The 21,017-nt window shown below is 32.5% G+C and overlaps 2 protein-coding genes across 2 annotated transcripts in view; both read right to left on the reverse strand.

Moving 5' to 3' along the window:
* Positions 1 to 113: 113 nt before the first annotated feature.
* Positions 114 to 11,851, reverse strand: LOC134713791 (von Willebrand factor A domain-containing protein 5A-like). The gene is made up of 4 exons (XM_063575070.1): positions 11,822 to 11,851; positions 7,210 to 7,324; positions 3,740 to 4,010; positions 114 to 951 (listed from the first exon to the last, which is right to left on the reverse strand). Exons 1-4 carry the CDS (start codon positions 11,847 to 11,849, stop codon positions 772 to 774), a joined length of 594 nt encoding a protein of 197 aa, XP_063431140.1. The 5' UTR covers positions 11,850 to 11,851; the 3' UTR covers positions 114 to 771.
* A 2,753-nt stretch (positions 11,852 to 14,604) lies between these two features.
* Positions 14,605 to 21,017, reverse strand: part of LOC134716470 (von Willebrand factor A domain-containing protein 5A-like) — a 390,229-nt gene continuing 383,816 nt past the window's right edge. Inside the window, exons 7-8 of the mRNA XM_063579472.1 lie at positions 15,161 to 15,211; positions 14,605 to 14,658 (exon numbers count right to left, since the gene is read on the reverse strand). Of these exons, the coding sequence (XP_063435542.1) occupies positions 14,605 to 14,658; positions 15,161 to 15,211 (105 nt within the window). The remainder of the gene's footprint in view (positions 14,659 to 15,160; positions 15,212 to 21,017) is intronic.

Below are 21,017 nucleotides of genomic sequence, written 5' to 3' on the forward strand. Positions count from 1 at the left end.
GACGTGGCTCGATGTTTATGCATCCTGCCATGTGTTTTTGGGCGGAAACCATTTTTTGTATTTTTATCTCTAATTTTTGCACATGTGCTTTGTCAATATACCATTCAATTTTTCTTTGTTGGTACATTTGTTTGTTTGTAGTAAGAGTGTCAAAAAGACAACTCTAACCTAGGATAATATGGCATTAAATGAAACAACGTACACAGGTGAATTTAAATGAAATGAATTTGTTGTAAGGAGTACGGAAGTAAACATTTTTTACAAAACTAAAACATTTGTTGTTCAGAGTACGAGTACAGAAGTGGAAGTATGATTTCCGAAATCAGCCAAATTAATTTAAGCAAAACATTTTAATGTTCCTATTTACAACATTAAATATATATAATTATTCAAATTAAATGATTCTGGTGACATAATGACAGAACATATTTTTCTGATTTATATCAGCATATATATCTGGTTTGAACATCGATAAACTATAATAGTTGCCTTAATTGATAAACTTATACAAAATACAATAATGGTTCATATAAAAAAAAACACCATGTCAATACCATTTTAAGGATCTAAATTTGGAATTGATCTTACAATTAACATAAAGTGTGATAGTAAAATTTATAAATACATTTAAATATACCACAATTCTAAAAGAATTTTTATCACGAACATAGCAAACTCCCTTCAGAGAAGAACAGTAGAAGATCATACTGATTATATAGGTTTTATATGAAGTTAAATCTTAATACATATATGTTAAATCATTTGAACATTTTATATGGTTTTGATAATGGCATTGCCTTCTTCTATGATTTGAGTGACACTCTTGTCTTCTCTGTGTTGTGAAGTTAGCCATTTTATTGCCTTGTTATAAATCATTTCCCATTCAGATTTACGTTTACTGAAATTTTTCTCCAGGAAAGCAACAACTAATGCTGTACACCAAATATTGCCCTGAAATAGTAAAATGATTTCAGATTTATTAGACTCAACACTGTGATTAACCTTAAATAAAGGCATCATAACTCGCAAAACCTGAAGACCAAACAAATTTAATAGAAACATTAAATAGACACCGTCGCTATATTTTTTTCATGTTTGAAATTTCTAGGTCTTAGGTCCTCAACAAGGTATCTATTTGGGGTTTTTGTGATGTTCATTCTGGTTTGTCTTCAAACACTCAAGAACTGAAATATTAGTCCTAGAGAGGGTGTGAATATTTCTCTGTCAGTTCCACCCCATGGAGCAGCAGTAAGGCTTCGCTATTTCTGAGTGATTAACATTTACAATTAAACAATTAATCTTCGTTGTCGAGTATTGCTAACGTCATTTTACTTCTAGTATACCTTCTACCTGATTAAATTCCATACATATTTTTACCATTTGAAAAGAAACCTCGATTTGAATTTCCCCCGAATTCGTTTTTAGGTATTTTCTTTTCATGTATTCCTTTAAAGTTTTTCACTTGCGTAAGGATATGAAATTGTGTTCAATCATTTGGCATTTCAAAATCATCAAGTGGTTTATCATGTGATTCGAAAACCTATGTTTTTAATTTTATAAAGGAATTAAAAGAACCGAGATGACCATTGAAGGTTTCAGTCTTTAGTTACCTTGATAGGACCAACTATGAAGAATGATCACCTCAAAACAGAGAGGATGGCTATCTATATATGAGTACAGGAGGAGATTTGAAAACAAAATTATGTGCTACTTCTTTAAAGTCAGAAGGTTTTTTTTATGAAATGCTCAGTGAAGGATTATCTTCATAATTGCAATTTCTTTCAATATTTAGAGTATCAGTCATGCACAACTAGCTCTTGTTTTAATGAAGAGAGTTAATCTCGATATAATGGTTCAGTTAGCAAACATGTTGGCTCTGAGTTTTTATCTCGAATATAATGAGAGAATAACACCCATATTCATGTATTTGGTTTGGATGTTATATGTGTTATTCTCGTGGGATTTTGTCTGATGCTTGGTCCGTGTCTGTGTGTGTTGCGTTTCGGTGTTGTGTCATTCTCCTCTTATATTTAATGCGTTTCCCTCGGTTTTTGTCTGTTACCCCGATTTTGTTTTTGTCCATGGATTTATGAGTTTTGAACAGCGGTATACTACTGTTGTCCTAATTATTCATAACTATAAGACTTTATTCCCCTTTTCTCTTGCCATTGTGATCAAATGAAATAACAAAGGGTCCAATAATAGAACAAAATGACAAGGATCCAATAATCGAATGCTTTATTGGTTTATACTTATGAGAGTAGAAATTTAAGATATGTTATCAATCCTGTTATTCCCAAAGCACTAACTACTGATATTAAGAACCTCGGAGACCAGCCAATTACAAGCAGCAATATCAACTTAGTGTTATGAATTCAAATAACATTTTATTAGATGGTGTGTCGAAGTGCTTTTCTTGACTTAACTTCATCAGGAAAATAGTTAGACAATGTGAATTACAAACGATGTACGAAAAAATTACACTAACAACAAAAAAGTACCGAAACGGGGCTTTCTGTCTAATTTCTTTATCAACAATAAATATCATAAACATTAATAAAGGTAACAATTTTTTAAAGACATTTTAAATAATGATTATTTCACAACGGAAACGTTTATTATTGAATATTTATTGAATTTTGAATGAATGCTTCTTTTTATAAATTTAAATTTGTAAAATCGTTGATCGATGTTCATTTGCGTTTCATTTTAAAAACGTGCGAACGATCAGCGCTTTTAAAGTGTATAACATAAAAAAAGTAGCAATCAATCTTATAATTACATTAAGTGTTTTGAGATCATGAAAACACTATTTCGATCAAGTTTTTCTTTAATTTGCCTGTGTACTTTATTGCAGAAGCTCGTTTCATCATGAATGTTACATTTGATTTTGAAATTAAGGAAGATTTCAGAATGACGCGAGGTTGCCAACCAAAATAACGTATGTTTAAGATGCATATAATAAATAAGGTATGTAAAATTATCATAATGTAGAAAAATGTGTTTTGTAAATCATTATTGGCAAATCCTTGGTCCATCTTAAATTCATGTCCGGTATCCTTTAAACTGGATGATCTCTTTAGAGAGCTGTTTTGTGTTCTTGGACAGAAGATACTATTTTGAAGATTTTAGGGGAGATTACGCTTGAAGCTTCTTAATTAACTCTACCTTATAGGACCCTTTGCCAATTCATTCGATTATTGGATCCTTTTCATTTCGTTCTATTATGGGACCCTTTGCTATTTCATTTGATCACAATGGAAAGAGAAAAGGTGAATAAAGTCTTATAGTTATGAATAATTAGGACAACAGTAGTAAACAGCTGTTCGAAACTCATACATCGATTGAGAAAAAAAAATCAAAAAAATCCGGGTTACAACTAAAACTTAGGGGAAAGCATCAAAAAAATATAAGAGGAGAAGAAGGACACAACAAAAACATATGACCCTTTTATACAATCAATAAGATTTCAGTGTTTTTTTAGGACAAAAAGCATGACACAATTTTCAACAGATATTTCCACATGTCATGACCTGAATTTTCATTACCAAAAGTTGGCAAATATGGTTCCTATTTGAAAAAAAGTATTAACAAAGGGGCTCTTTTTGCCTAGAAATATGTTATTTAAAGAATAGTTGTGAAGTATTTGTAAATTTTAAACTACAAAGACATTGATATATTATGGTTATTTAATGAAAAAAACAGGCCATATAAGGCTCTAATTGTATATTGTCCTTACCTTGTATTTAGCTTCCATATCCTTTTTGGTAATATTAAGCCCTGATTCCAGCTCAGATGATGGCGACCAGGAACCATCAAAGTTTTGCAGTGACACAATAATCATCATTTTATCTCCTGATGATTTTGTGTGTTCCCTTTCTTTCAACTTGTTTGATAATATACGAGATTTCTTAACCCATCTAGACCTGACAGGTAGCAGATCACACTCTGGGTATTTCTTTGATCTTGAACTTGCATATGGATCCATGCTGTTACAAAGAAGCCCTTCACTAGAAGATCATTTAAGAAACATAAATATTGACACAACGAGTCAACAATTGGACCATTAAAAAAATGAGGCAATATTGTACCAATGAACGGATGATTATCAATTTGTCTATGCATACTTGTAGCTCGCTTTCAAAGACAAGAAAATACTCACCCGAAATCGCTATATTGTTTTTACTAGATCAAGATAAGTTTGAAAATGCCTTTATGACAAGTTGTATATGATAACTCTTGTGGACCGCAGATTTTGTTAGAAAACTGTTACGGTCTTTACTTAAAATAACAATGTATATCAAAATCTACTTTATTTTGGTATAATTATACTTGTATATTACTCTTATCTCAAATCACATACTCGATCCGGCAATTTTAAAAGCTGTCAATTCAAATAAAAAACCAGATGCTCCGCAGGGCGCAGCTTTATACGACCGCAGTGGCCAAAACCTGATCTGTTGGGACAGGTATGGACACAACATTCAAGCTTGATACAATTCTGATTGTTATCAATTTTTTGACATACTATAGGTTTCTGACACAAAAACAATGTCAAGATCTTACAAATCGATTTCGCTAAACTTGCAATTAAATGTTTCTTTAAAAACATGAAAAAAATTGAACTCCTTAAAACAATTGGAACCCCCCTTTTTGGAGCAATTACCCCAAACTTGATCACAGCCTTTCCATTATAGTATATGGAACCGTATAGTACAATTCAGAGCGACCCATACACTTTAAAAAAAAAACCAGAAGTTATTGTCTAGAAACTAGAAAAATGCTTGTTTTAGCCCCTTTTTTGCCCTAATCCTAAAAGAATGAGGCAATAACCCCCAAACAAAATCCCAGTCGTTCTTTTGTGATTCAGAACTTTGTGGTACCATGTCAGAGAAATCAATACACTTACATACAAGCCATTGTCTAGTAACTACAAAAATGCTTGCTTTTGGCTCCTTTTGGGCCCTTAATTCCTTAACTATTGTCACCATAGACCCAAAATCAATCCAAACCTTTTACTTGTGGCATTAAACATTACGGTACAATTGCAGAGCCATTGGAATACTTATTCACAAGTTATTATCTTTAAAGTAGAAAAAAATGCTTGTTTTGGGTGCCCTTTTTGGCCCCCTAATTCCTTGACCGATGGAACCATCATCTCCAAAATCGATCCCAACCTTCCGTTTGTGGTATTAAACCTTCTTATTACATTTCAAAGAGATCTATTAACGTTAACTAAAGATATTGTCCGGAAACAAAACGTTTCTCCGGACGACGACGACGACATCTTACCATTGTTAAATCCCAAAAAAATTTAGCGGTCGTATAAAAACCTTAAATTAAAATTCCTCATTTGTTAAATTAGAGCTAGGAGTTGAAATTTTCAATAATGTTGATGACACTGATGTTCCAAAAGTAGTACATTTCCCTGTTGAAATCTTATTGTAATAAAAGCAAAAGTTTAATTTACATTTACTGCAGAAATGTTCTGCACAATCAAGTCCTTATCTTTTTTTTTAAAGTTCATTCAATTTAAGCATGAAACATAATGATTTATTATCATAATGATAATCTGAATATTACCTGTTCTTACTTGTATTTAACAGTTTCTGACATTACATATTAAACATGTTTAAAGTAATGTCTTTTTATAGTGTTATATTATTATTAGTAAAATAAAATTAACGGTGCCAATTTTCTTGCACCAGATGCGCATTTCGACAATACATGTCTCTTCAGTGATGCTCGTGGCCAAAATATTTGAAATCCAAAGCTTATATAAAAGATGAAGAGCTATAATCCAAAAGGTCCAAAAAGTATAGCCAAATCCGTGAAAGGAACCAGAGCTTTGCATGAGGGAGATACCTTTCTTAATTCATAATTAGAATTATTTTTGTTATTTTGCAATATGATGCACTGGTACACCACATTTAAGTTAAGGAAGATAGTTTGGTACGAAAAAATTTTTTTTTTATTGTATGTGCCTGTCATAGGTCAAAAGTCTGAAATTCAGTGGTTGTCGGTTGTTGCTGTATATCATATTTGTTTTAATGCATTTGTTTGTATATTAATCAGGCAGTCAGATTTCGGGGTCTCTGATATCTGACTCTGTGGTATTGTTTTTTGTTCATTGTTGAAGGCTTTACGATTACTAATAGTTGTTAACTTTATTTCTGTTCGTCTCTTAGACAAGGATTCCAATATATCCAAGGTCGCACAAAGAGTTAAGATATTAGGAACATCACTGAATAGGGAAAATGTGGCATTCTCATAGTTTATGGGTCTAAATTCATACATATCATATACTATAAGCAACTCTGCCTTAAACACTCAGAACATATTTTCCTACCACATTACTACCTATTAATGAAGGATTTCAAGATTTACAGTACACAATGGATTGCGTTCTACGTCTATTAATTTTTAAGCATGATTGTCATGTTTTTTGTGTTGGGAGAATGATTGACATGATTTTAGAGACCGTAATGATGTTTTTTGCCAAGTTTATTTTCCGGATTACCATTTAATTTTAAAAGAGCATAATTTTTGAAAGAAAAAAATACACAAAAAACAACGCTTTACTGGCACCAAATGATATCTCACACTGCACTCAAGGACCAGAAAAGCTACTGGCTTAACTTTTTCGGTATTGGTACCTTTTGCATCCTTTTCCTTTTCTCCTAACAGATCAATTTGATAATTCCTTACATTGTGTTCCAATTTTGCAACAGTTGATGGAAAAAAAAACTAGGCCTTATTTTACAAAATTGGTAAACAACTACTTACTCAAACGAATAAATATTGACCATAAGACTACATTAGCGAAACACTGCTCCATTTCCGTAAATTTAATTTAAAGAAAATGTAGTGACACTGTCAGCACGTTGTATTACTGACACTGTAATATTTAATTACATACAACCAAATGGGATCGTACTTCTAATCCTAAATCATTTTTAAAAGTTGAGTAAATCAAGCCCACCATTGCAATATATTTTAAAATAGGAGAATGTATACTGGACACAGAACTTCTTTCAGAGGAGCTTAATACAGGTTGGTATTAAAAGTTAAACATTACAAATACTACGTTAGTTTTACCATGACAATGAATATACATACATTGATGTCAACATATAATAAAGTATTTCCTAGTTAACTGTAATATAACTAATGATACTTCTATTTTACTAGTATTATAAAGCTTCTTACCTTGTTTGTATTGATGGTTTGCTGGAATTTGATCTTGGAATACAACTGCGACTTAGTTCCATTGGTGGGCCTAGTTCCATTGGTGCACTATTCTCTCTCGTAGGACCACTTATTCCTTAAAATAAAAAATAAAAAATATTATAAAATTCAGTGTATTATAATAACAATATACTAAATATGTAATGAAAATGATCAAAAGATTTGCGATATAAGATATGGCAATAGTATGCTTAACTCAGACTATTGATGATGTCTCTACACTAAATTCCTTTGAAGTGCACTGATGTGCTGTGAAATGCTGTGAGGTTTTTATGACTGCAGCCAAGTAAGATCTTGTAAAGAATAACTCGCATTCTGACATATTAAACACATATTTGGCATTTTTGTCCATTCTTCCGAAATCAAACTAATTAATGCACGCACTAATTTCTGAATTAACAGGGAATGTTTAAGTGTTATCTCGCTAGCCAAGGGTTATGATCCATTCCCCTCCTCTCCACCATTGGCAGATTCAGCCAACATTTATAAGTATAATGCTGTACCATCTACCAGTAGATAAAATTCCAACCCATTCCGACTGCATCATTCTTGACCGACTGCATCATTCTTGACCATAACAGCACTATAATTCTCTTCCGTTTGGAGATGTAAACATGATTGTGTCTAGTGTCAAAAATGTCGATAGAAGGAATCGAAAAGACATACTGACTTTTAAACATTTGCTCTAGATACATACGTTGGAAATTCAATTAATTCAACAACTACTTTAGAATTGCCACAACACATCGCCAAATGATTTCGAGTTAAAGACATGTTGTTCAATGAACAGGTGACAATTGGTTATTTATGTTTTCGAAATTAACACGTCACGTCACGTGGCGATCTTGTAAACTTAATCCGCCAACGGTGGAGAGGACGACACTGGATCGAAACCTTTGGCGAGCGAAGATGTTTTATAGTTTCTTACCAAACTTTTAGTTAGGGCAATGATAATGATTATTCTTAGGTTAGGAGAGTTAAGTGCTCACAAACATGTTTAAGCCCGCCACATTCTTGATGTGCCTTGACCAAGTAAGGAGCCTGTAGTTCAGTGGTTGTAGTTAGTTCATGTCTTTTATACTTGTTTTTCCTTTGTTATACATAAGCCATATATTTTCTAAATTTAATTGTTTCACATTTTTCAAGTTAAACCCTAATAGCCAACTGTGGTATTGGTTTGTTGTCAGTTTTAAAGGCCTAATTGTTGCCTTAATTGCAAAAAATCACTTCATTTAAATTCTGGTGGATAGCAATTATACTAAATCTCCTTCTTTTAATATTTTCTATTAAATTGTTTATACTAATTTCCAAGTAAAAATAAGAACAGTAATAAAACTTCACACATATGTCTCAGATAAGGGACAATAGTCCAATAATTCCCTCTTTCACTATAGAAGTTGATGATGAGGGTGGGTTTAACGACCTTGACTACCACTGAGTACGTTGTATACTGTATTTTTTTTTAATAAACTCCACACATATGGTCTAAGATAAGTATCATTCACAAGGGGTCAATGTCCAAATACTTCCAGGTTTACTGTCAAAGTAATAAACATCCATACGAATGTCTCATATATGGATCATTTACATTGGTAAAGCTCAACATTCTGAATTCCTGTCAGTTTTTCTCTAGTATAGCGATCTATTAAATAATAGATAGCATATGCATTTTACCCAATGTTCTACTTTTAGTCTTGACTTCCATCTTTGATGGCATACGGGACCAGAGGACACATTGTTTGAAATACATACCCCAATAAAGATTGTTGCCTTTTAGTGTCAGAGAAGAAGCTTTTTGTTCAAGTTAAAAGACAATAGAAAATCGACATTAAAGGGGAATAATTTCAACTAGAGGCTCCAAAGAGCCTGTGTCGCTCACCTTGGTCTATATAAATATGAAACAAAGGAAGCAGATGGATTCATGACAAAATTGTGTTTTGGTGATGGTGATGTGTTTGTACATTTGTACATCTTACTTTACTGAACACTCTTGCTGCTTACAATTATCACTATCTATAATGAACTTGGCCCAGTAGTTTCCGGTAGTAAAAATTTACAAATTTTATGAAAATTGTTTAAAATTGACTATAAAGGACAATAACTCTTTAGGGGGTCAATTGACCATTTTGTAAATCTTGCTTTGCTGAACATTATTGCTGTTTACAGTTTATCTCTATCTATAATAACCAAAAACAGCAAAATTACTAGTTCAGGGGCAGAAACCTAACAACAGAATGTCCGATTCATCTGAAAAATTTCACGGCAGATAGATCTTGACCTGATTAACATTTATGTCCCATGTCAGATTTGCTCAGAATGCTTTCGTTTTTGAGATAAAAGCCAAAAACTGCGTTTTACCCCAACGTTCTATTTTTAGCCATGTCGGCCATCTTGGTTGGTTTGGCGGGTCACGCCACACATTTTTTTTAACTAGATACCCCAAAGATGATTGTGGCCAAATTTTGATTAATTTGGCCCAGCAGTTTCAAGAAGATGTGGGCCTGGTGAGCTAAAAAGGAGTCCTCGGACTTCCCTTCAGTCTTAAATGAGATCTTTTCTCGCTGTTTATTTTCGATATTTTTACTTCTATCCATTTACTATAATATTGAAAATATAAGGCAGAAAGCAACAAAAAAGGTAAAAAACATCATCAACGGGCAATAACAATTATACATTCTCAACCTTTTTGACCCATCAGATTTTCTTTTTTTTTTTATAAATTTCAAGGGTGCCACATGTTGAGCAGTATCTGCTTACCTTTCCGGAGCACCCGAGATCACCCTCAGTTTTTGGTTGAGTTCGTGTTGCTCAGTCTTTAGTTTTCTATGTTGTTTCTTGTGGACTTTTATTTTTCTGTTTGTCTTTTTTTATTTTTTGCCATGGCGTTGTCAGTTTATTTTCGATTTATAAGTGTCACAGAGTCTCTGGTATCTTTCGCCTCTATTTTAAAACGATTTTAAAAAAAATACCATAACTTGTATTTACCCCTTTATCGTATATGTAGCTAAATTAGCCATCTTGGTTGTCAAGCGGGGACATGAGGACACATTTTGCCGAACCTGATATGATGATTGTGGCAAAGTTTGGTTAGAATTGGCGTTGTGATTTTAGAAGAGTAGAAATTAACTTAACGACAACCACGACCACCTTCTGACCAGGTGAGCTACACATGTAATCTAAAAAAACTCAAAAGAGCAATAAGCAAACAAAATTGACTCTATGTTGAAAACAAAGTGAGGTTATGTTTTAACAACAGTTTATTCTATAAAATTATTAAAAGGGAAAGGAAGCTTGAATTTCTATTGTTGTATCAAAATCTCACAAATAACAAATATACTATAATTTTACTATCTGGTATTGTGTACGATACACAATTCGTCCTTTTTAAGTAATGTGCATCAGTGACCTAGTGGTGTAAGCAGTTCAATCTACAGTTATTAATTACTAGCCTGTTTACATTGTGGATTGCCATTTTCCTGCATAAGGTTATGGTTCTATCTGGTTACTTAGATGTTCATTACCAAATAATCTAATTTTGGATGTAATGTGTCTTCTGATTGGCTGACGTTATTCTGTTATGAGCCCGAAGACATAATTTAGTCATGTGACCGTGACGTCATCAACTTTTTTTCATGGTTTTCTACGGTTTGTTAAAAATGGAATTAAGAATTAAAAATTAAAAGAAATGACTGTAATATGCTACGCGCGTTACTCAGTGTGCATCAAATTTTTTATGTTATTTCGAATAGACAGAAAAAATATTAAAGTCATTCCTTAATTAAAAATAAAGTAACCGTCAAGATATAGCCAAAAGTGCTAAGAGAGCCGTTAAACACAAACAATCAATCAATCATTCCTCATCAAGGATTGACTGGAATAAAGAATTTGGTAATCTCGAATGTTCTACTGCCCAGCAGTAAAACTAGGGATCAAGTTGGGCATCTTGTTGACTCGACAAAAAGCATGCTTGGTAAGAATGGGGATTTCTTTTGACGAGAGAGATCAAAACTTCCATATTAAAGAACATTATGACAATTCGTTGAAGGATCTGTAGGTTGCTTGTGCCACAACATCCTTAGTGGTTCGATCCAACGATCCTTCATTTTCGAATGGCATTTCAAATTTCCTACCTTCATGCTGTTGAACTATTGCAGAACCGTTACATCTTGTTAATTGTTTTGACCGAAAGGCGAATAGTTATCAAAGGTACCAGGATATCATATTGCCACTGTACTTTCAGAAAGCAGTGATTGTTTTTAAATATCACAAATAATAATAGCATTATAATTATACAAAGCACTTGTTTAAGGATTTTAACAACTTTATATGTAAATTCTTTCAAATACTGCCGAAAAGTATATGTACTAATGATGAATAAATAATATACATAACACAGTTTCTACATCTCATCAAATAGATAATCCACTCGTGCCATGAAAACATTAAATGCCAAAAAAAATTACAATTAAATATTACGTTTTCCATTTCCTCTCTAGACACGTCATTACTTTATATCTAAAGATCAATAGCATGTACATGGGTCCTAACTTGTTTTGATTTATTTTATACTTACTTGTTTGGCTTCCATTTATAATCTGCATATCAAAATATTTTCTATTTTTCTTTGGCTGCAAGCAAAGTGTTTAAAATAAGTATGTTTTGAACAACACTGAATTCTAAACAAAAAAGGAATTCTACAGTTGCTCTGAGGTCGCCCACTATAAAAAGCTCAGGAACTGGCGTTGCTATGGACACGTTAACGTCAGATCAGGTAGGTGTCCAAACCAATGTTATTACCTCTACAGAGACACATACACAGTATTCAGATCTTGATATGCCGAACAAAAACTACAGTCAATTCAATATAAGCCTTACACTGTTAAATTAACAGACGTTTTACATTTCAATAACAAAGAACTACACTGTAATATATATCTAAGTGTAATTCTAGATATAATTGTAAAACGTGCTACATATTAATAACGGACACGTGTTTTACCAGTAGTTTAACTAACAAAACTTATAATACACTTAATCATGATGATTTGGATTGCAAGTCCTCTAATTGTGTTTTCGGAGTTGAGTGTACTTTGTGTAGTTTGATTTATGTAGGCGAACCAAAGAGCAGATAAAGCACCCGAATGAATGAACATAGGTCAAGATTGAACGATATTCATAACCAACAAATCGTTTACCGACATTTCAACCAAATTGACAATTCAGGAAATTCCATTCAAGTTCGCATTTTAGAATTTTTTTTTTATCTCCGCACCAATAATCCAACAAGTACACCGTTTTGCAGACAAAGAGAAGATTACTGGATACGAGAATTAGGTACTGCAACACCTGATGGATGTAATAATTATATTGATACTGTAGGTAACTTAAGGTCCCTTCGTCGGCCAAAGAGCCATGGGCATCGTCGCTATAATCCACCTGACATGCATGATGTTTCTATAGATGGCCTTGCCGAACATATTAATAAATCTCTTGGAATTCATCACATCCGCTCTAAACTGTACTCACTTCCGCTTTCTAGACGGAACTCTCTATTGAAAGCGTGTAAAGAATGCCGCACAACAGATACTAGTAGTCGATCTATGAAGTATAAAACAGATGCCATGGTGATGAATATCGCTAACTCAGACCCGTCTTTTAACATTCGAAGGAAACGCAAAAACGATCATTCTTCAATTTGAAGTTCACAAACAAGAGTATTGATGCTATAAATATAAGTAATATTCTTTACCATAAAAGAGTAAAAAGCAACATTCCTTTTTACTTTTAGAGTATCGTATTCCTACACCAACCGTGTTGCATATAAAAAAATATCACAAAAAAGTGTTGCAGAATCAAAATATTGATGACCTCAAAGCTAAACCACATTATTGTACCTGTTAAGATCCCCATTTCGTGTATAATCCTGCTGGCCATGTAATTTCTGGAGACCTAAACATAGTCAATAACTACAAGTTGAAAACACTTTTGTCCAATAGTCCGAAATGCAGAGAGCCACAGCCAATCAATGAAAAGCATATCTTCAAACTACTAATGGATTCTGTTAAGGGTTATACAAAAGACTGGGCAAAAGAGAAAAGGTTGAGGTTGACACTCTTTCGGAGTTCGTAAAATCAGTGAGGTCATTGATTCAGATAAGAGTAAGTTAGTTTAAAGGGTCAATGAGTACCAAGGCTCCTTCCACCTTTAAAGACCCTCAGGTCATAGAGGAGTTGTCTTGCCTCCATGACAAATATATTGTCGTTCCAGCTGAAAAGCCTCAAACAATATTTTTTTGGTTTGCAAGAAACACTACACTGACTGCCTGATTAAGGGACTCGGGATAAATAACACACATGGCATTTCTTCATATACACTAATTACGCTTATTAGCAGGAGATCACAAATCGGTTCTAATATCCTTTGATGTTAACCCAAGGATGAAGACCAAGATCTTCCATCCTTATCTTTGATTCATAAAATTCACAAGAATCCTTATAAGAAAAGGTATATTGCAAGTTCTTCCAAGTGTTCTACTAAACAAGTTTTTACAGTTCGTACTGCCATACTCACTGCAGTCAAAGAAGGACTTCAGAAATATTCCGAAACGGCATATTCAAGAAGTGGTGTTAAACAGATGTCGATACTGTAAAATTCAAAAGAGCTTTTGGTGAATTTACAATCTCAATCATTAAAACATTGAACCAACATTAAAACCTTTGATTTTTCAACTCTTTATACCACTATTACATATACTAAATTTAAAGCTCGACTGAAAGAACTCGCCAGCTTATGTTTGAAAATAAAAACTTGTTTGAAAATGATTCACTCACAATAGATCAATTTCATCTTTTAAAAAGTGGTTGAGTAGCATTTCGAATGATGTGAATGTGAACTGGCAAAAATTTGCAGATCTGATATTGAAGATCATTGAATACATTTGGAAATTTGGAGTTGCAAGACCTTTTTCTTTACACTATTTCAAACTAATGGAAAATAAGTAAGAAACTCAGCAATTATTTTTAGAATGACGTCTTTTGAGCTTTACTCTGCTAAACCATATGCTGAAACAGACTTATACAATTTCTCGTAAAAACAAAATATATCCTTCCATATGATGGTGAAATGCAGGTGTGCAAAAGCACGGTCACATATTGACTATCTCAATTTTTCTGGATAAACAATAAGTTATCACAGTTTTATATGAAATACCCCTGTTAAGGTTTACAGTTTATCATGCAGTCATCCAACTATTGCACAAATAAAAGGCACACAACATTTTGTTTGCTTTATTTGAACATGAACAAGTAAAGTCACCTGTTACCCAATTAAATGTTGAGTTATCGGTAATATGGATGTTTAGTCCATTTGTGTGTCCTCTTCCCGATCCGTCTTTCCACTATATGTCATTTTCTTTAAACAAATAAATGCAATGATTTGGATTTAAATTACTAACTCTTAAACTAACAACTACCGGCTGTAAATTGAAGGATAAAACAAAATATTTTTATTGTCTAAAATATAATATATATTTATATGAGCTTAAGAAAACAGGACGAAAACGCAAAGCTCGTTGAGCTTTTCTTCTGCTACGTATTTTTTGAATATGTAATAGGATTTTTTTTTTACAAATTTTGAAAACCTTATTGCTCATGATAATTATTTTGAGCAAATTATTAGGTTTTTTTTTGGAAGTGAAGATGAAACAATGTTTACTGCTGTACCCTTATTTGTGACATTTTTACCTATTATGTGTGTTTGTTTTGTTCAAACATTGTTGTCAATATATATATCCAAGTGTAATCCACATTTTGTTCCAAGTCAGGAATATGCCAGTTGTAGTCAATTCGTTTGATGTGTTGATTTTGACAAATTTTGACCTGCTATAACATATTAACATGTGTTTATGTATTACCTTGCGGGAAATGCCTAGGGGAACCAATCCTAGCACCTCTTTCTGCGTTAACTGAAATAATTAAAATGTGTATAAAATAGTGTTCAAAATCAATTTCTATAAGACAATAAGATCTACATTTGTCATAGGGTGGATATAACTAGATAATGAAGCTTCATTCCCAATACAGCTTATTTTTAATAGCTTTTCATTGTCATTAGCAAACGAAATGTTGTGTCTATCTGATGTGTTAAGCCTTTTTCAACTGATTTTTATAGTTCGTGCTTATGTTGTACTGTTAAACCACTGTTTCAGGTTAAGGGAGGGTTGGAATCCCGCTAACATGTTTAACCCCGCCACATAACTGTCTCATAAACGAACCAGTTACTGTTCTCCTTAAGCTAGAAACTGGTTTAACAAACCATCTTATTACTACCATTTTTCATTAATCATACAGATACTTTTAGGACTGAATATTTTTTTTATATATATCTTATATAGATACTGAAGAAGATGAGACAACAAGAGCCTTAGCTCACACGGAACAGCAAGCTATACAGACATGAAGACTTTTCCTGTGATATTTATCTTTTCAAATTCACAGGAAGAAAGACTAATCTGAATAAATAATTTATTTTTATCCATTTGGAGTTAAATGTTAAAGCACATTTACACTTTCAAAAATGACTGTAATGGAATGCGTTACTGTTTATTGATTTATTTTGTGGTTTCATGAAATAGTATTTTGTGACATACTTGATACCAAGATTTTAACAAATTTTGCGAGCAAGCCAATAGTTGACTTTTGCTGAACATTAATAGTTATCAAAGGTACCAGGATTATAATTTAGTACACCAGACGCGCGTTTCGTCTACACAAGACTCATCAGTAACGCTCAAATCGAATATTTATAAAGTCAAAGAAGCAAAAAGTTGAAGAGCATTCATGATCCAAAATTAAGATAAGAAAATCTTTAGTTTTTCGAAAATTTAAAGTCTTGTAAACAGGAAATTTATAACAATGACCACACAACTTTATAGAGAAAAAGTTTTTGTATTTGATAAAATGGTCTTTCGAAAAATCTCATTGTAATTTTATTTGCTGTTTCTCGTTTAAAGTCTTTTTCTGTAACGAAAAAGGAAAGTATGCTAGATACACTTACTGGAAATGTGAGGATATGATTGAAGCTTTAAACTTTCTTTTAGATAACATTTATGTACGTTTCGGCGATAAAGTGTATTGTCAGGTAGTAGGTATTCCTTTGGGCACCAACTGTGCCCCTTTAATAGCAGATTTATTTCTATATTGCTATGAATCTCAGTTTATGACCAAACTCAGTAAAGGCCAATCATTGTTATATTTGGTTGATACATTCAAAAATACCTACCATTATCTTGATGATATTTTTTCGTTGAATAATCCAGAGTTCTCTAAATATACTTCAGAAATTTACCCAAAAGAATAACTAAATCTAACATAAATAGCAGCAGTTGTCCTTTTCTAGATTTAGACATTTTAATTTCAAACGGGAAACTTCACACCAAAATTTACAACAAAAGAGACGATTTTTCATTTCCTATTGTTAATTTGACTTTTTTAGATGGCGATATGCCTTTGGCTCCATCATACGGTGTTTATATATTCCAAATCGTTCTGTTTGCCCGTGTGTGTTCTGATGTCATAGATTTTTACGAAAGCAATCAATGCATCACTGGGAAATTGTTGTGTCAGGGATTTCGATACCATAAATTACTTAAAACTTTTTCCTAAATTCTTTCATAGATACGATTAGTTTTAGTGCGGTGACAGAAGTGTAAAAAGTCGTCTAGATCGCGAGATTAATCTCCCCAAATAACACACGGCTAAAAATGGTCTTAACTTAAAGACAAATATGTCTTCTTAAGTTTTTGTCCTGTCGTCAGAATTTCGTACGGTCACATTTTTCTAAAAAGTCGTTTTAATGACTAGTAGTATATTGGAGAGTTTCAACCCCCCTTTTTCAAAATGAAAAATTGTGTATGTTTACTTACATTTAACTGAATTAGTTTTTCCTGGAGCTATTTTCATATATCGAAATATTCTATTTAGTATTTCATTTTCTTATACTCTATAAAATTTGCGAAGTTAAGACTGTTAAAAATTGAGGTATTTTTAATTGCAAATTCAGACAAAAACTTTAGTTTCTTCTTCATAGTAGCAATAAAAATTATTCCATAATATTTTTAGAATATAGTATTTCATAAAACTAATCAGTGATAAAAATTTCGGAACCAAAATATGAAAAAAAACTTAAGAAATCAATGGAAAAAGAATGGAATAAAAAACTTCAAATTCAACACGGAACTTAATCACTTGCCTTCCGTCACATTTTGTATATTAGTCAATAATTTGCTCTCAACTGATAAATGATATTACTACCTCTTCGCTAGTATATACACATATTTGCACTGATATATGCTACATTCTTTGTTTGTATGTGTTTATATTCTCTGTTTTTTTGTTATAAAACATTAAATATACTTTGTCAGAAAAGTCTAATTGTAAAATCAAAATAATTGACGGATAGTTTCAGTAAATATTCCGTGATATGTAAAGTATGTTTCAACTTGCTCCATTAAGTCCAAAGAAAAGACAAAAGTTGTTAAATTTTATGCAATGCTTAATTTGCAAATAAAAGAAAAATGGAATGAAATTTTGAGTCAATTTCCCAGTATAGGAAAGTCGATTTTTGTATCTGTATTGAATAAAAGATTAGATGAGGTGAACATCAAACTGTTTCATGCGAAAGCTGTTAATTTACAGAACTCCGTGCAGGCTGTGTATCATTGTTCATGCTTCAAAAGTTACACAAGTAAACATAGTTGTCCCACTTTTAGAGCGAGGGAGCTTCTAATCTGATATTTAATGACGCCATACAATTATCGGACTGTTGTCCCTCAGTTTCGGGTATGTGTACGCGTTCTAGAATGCGGTCGTTCAACTGGAGCGCTTGTATATTTTGTTGCAACAAAACATTTTAGAAAGATAAAAAACTACTCAAGTTTGAATCAGATGAGCGTATTAAGAATGTTTTAACCGTGTCAGATAAAGTTAAAGTTAAAATAGTTTCCCCGTCCATCTTTTAAACTTCTTGAGCACTCTGTCATTTTGGTTGCATTACAAATTATTTGCTAAAAACGAAAAAAAAGCAGATATCTCAGATCACGATACTGCTTTTACTAATTTTATTTTGGCAATTGACAACGATGTAATGGTCATTCCTCATGACACCGTTACTAGATAAATATACTACTTAGTAGTAGATCTTTTCTTCCAGCTGATTCTAATTTTAAATATTCTATTGATTTCTATAGAAATTCAGTTGTCAAACAACTTCAACATGTTCAAAGCAAATATAACAATATTTTGTAGCAAAATAACTATTTGAGATGCCTTATCAGCTGTTAGTCGATTGAAAACTGAACTCAAAATTTTTATGTCAAATGTAATAGACACAAATAACGGACAGATATGTCATTCCACTGCAAGTATACAATAGAAAAGACAGCTCTACAAACTCTACAGAAGTATACCCAACTTCGGATGAATTGTCTCTTTCTTCTTCTATTCAGTCAATGCCTTCGTCTTTATTGCAATTCATTTTATGGTAACTCGATGAAACTGCATAGCCAAGACTATTCTCAGGAAATGGCATCACAGAAATTGCGTAATTGCTTAAGCAATTGTTGGGTCAACCGTTTGTGTGACCATTTTGTTTTTACTCCTTTTCATTTAGGATTGGCTTTACAAATGTACCACGATTTTGGTTCGAAACACCTTGTTGAAATATTGAATGCCAATGGATTTTATGCTTCTTAAAGTAGAGTGCGACGCTACATCTAATGTGTTGCCAACCATGAAATTGAGCGAAATCAAGATAGTGTGTATGTCTCATGCATAATGTTTCCCCATCATCTTTGCAGACAAGCATATGGATGTCATCTTAACCCCATTTTAGATCTCTGTTAAATCTTCAAAGTTTGATGAATTGAAAGGGATGGTTTGAAGCTGGTATTTCTTTGGGAACAAATGTCTTCGGACTTCCTAGAATACCTTGTCTGTACTTGTAAAGAAAAACTCAAAATAACGTGTTTACTTTGAGCAGAACAGATGGAGATAACGGTTGATTAGGTGCAGAGCTTGATGAACTGAAACACACGGTCCCAGCCCCCGGGTTTGGGGAGTGTTGGCGTGCCCTTGAAAAAGTCAAACACCGCCACATTCTGTTTGTGTCTGTTTCAAGTCACGAGACGGTAATGCAGTGTTTGTCGTTTGTTTCTATATACTATATCTTTTTTGTTTCCTATTCATTGTGTACATTAATCAGGTCGAGAGATTTTTCGTTTGTTTTACAATATTCATTTCGTGAATTGAAGACTATGCAGTATAAATTTTACTCATTGTTGAAGCCCGTACTGGACGTATTGGTAATTTATGTCTCATTTGGAGGGTTGCCTCATTTGCAATCATATCACATCTTTTTTTTTATATGGAATACTTTTGAAGTTTGTGGTACGTTGCAAGGGGAAAAAAGGGGGGATATAGGTACAAAACTTATAATGTAATAGATATTAAAGAGAGTAAAATACGCAACAACAGATAAAACTATATGGAAGCAGTAATAATAGTGAAAAAAAACCAAAAGCAACGAATAGTCTATAATAAAACCTGAAGTATCCGCAATTCAATTTGAGGTCATATTTGACTGTAGTGTTCTATTGCTTTGATTTGATACCTCACCCAATATGATAATTTAAAAAAATAATTTTAAAGTGTTGTCCTGCATGACACTTGATTTTTACCTGAAATTGAAATTTTTCAAAAGGTTAAGGTGCTGTAAACATTTTATAGGTTAAAAACTTAATTTTTGAAGTTTTGTTTATAAAACGTCGTTTTAGGATTTTTTTGATAAAATACATCTTAATGATTAAGGTTTATGAATAATAACAAACATTAATAAAGCCAAAACAGTATCGTTTGTATTTATGTAGAGTTTAGAAATAGAAAAAAATGTCAAAATTGAAACCCTCCAAAATTTTAACAGATTTTAACATATGACCTTTGACCTCAATTTAAAAAAAATGTGACCATACCAAGTCCTGACGACAGGCATATTATTATAGTAAACGATTTCCTCTTTCCAATGATATATTATATAGGTGTGTGTTCGGTGGGGAGATTAAATTTAAAAAAATCTACCTTCAGTCACCGCACTATTTTGATTAGTAAATTTTGCTATACCTGTAGAAAACTAATTAAAAATGGTAATTCACGTCCTAAATTTTATGGTTATATTGTACTAAAAGCGATAAAATCCCTATGTGGTCCTTTTAAACTCATCGAACCTTTAAACAAACTTATAAGTAAGGGTTATCGTACCAATATTGTAATTATATCTCTGAATATAGTTTATATTGGCACTAATATCTATTTTGTCATTAGCAAATTAAAACATAACTAAATTTTATTATCTTTTAAGGCGAGATGTATAGAGATACAGACACGTTAATTTTTTTTAACTCTTTAGAAGTCGCTCCTCACTATCCTACTTCCTATCAATACATTTATTTTTGGCATTGCACAAGTCATGTCTTCTCTGACTGTTAATGACGTTAAAATACTAAATTCCTGGGATGTGTTTTAGTCGATTTAAGTCTCTGATGCATGCTTTTGTTTTATTATCAATTGGTTTTGGCTTTTAACTAGCTGTCAGTAACTGCGAGTACTCTCAAATCGTATTTTCTTGTTAATTCGACCTGTTGATACTGTTTATAATGCTTTTTTGTTATTTTATATTTATATGGATCTTGTCTGTGTACCAGCTTTGATTATTTGGAA

This window comes from Mytilus trossulus, chromosome 4 (genome assembly GCF_036588685.1).
Source record: "Mytilus trossulus isolate FHL-02 chromosome 4, PNRI_Mtr1.1.1.hap1, whole genome shotgun sequence".
NCBI classification, from domain to species: domain Eukaryota; kingdom Metazoa; phylum Mollusca; class Bivalvia; order Mytilida; family Mytilidae; genus Mytilus; species Mytilus trossulus.

Coding starts and splice junctions, on each gene's coding strand:
- LOC134713791 (XM_063575070.1), bottom strand. CDS start 11,849: ATGCAGATTATAAATGGAAGCCAAACAA. Junction 4,011..7,209: donor AAACCATCAATACAAACAAG/GTAAGAAGCTTT, acceptor ATGATCTTCTAG/TGAAGGGCTTCTTTGTAACA. Junction 952..3,739: donor ATATGGAAGCTAAATACAAG/GTAAGGACAATA, acceptor TTACTATTTCAG/GGCAATATTTGGTGTACAGC.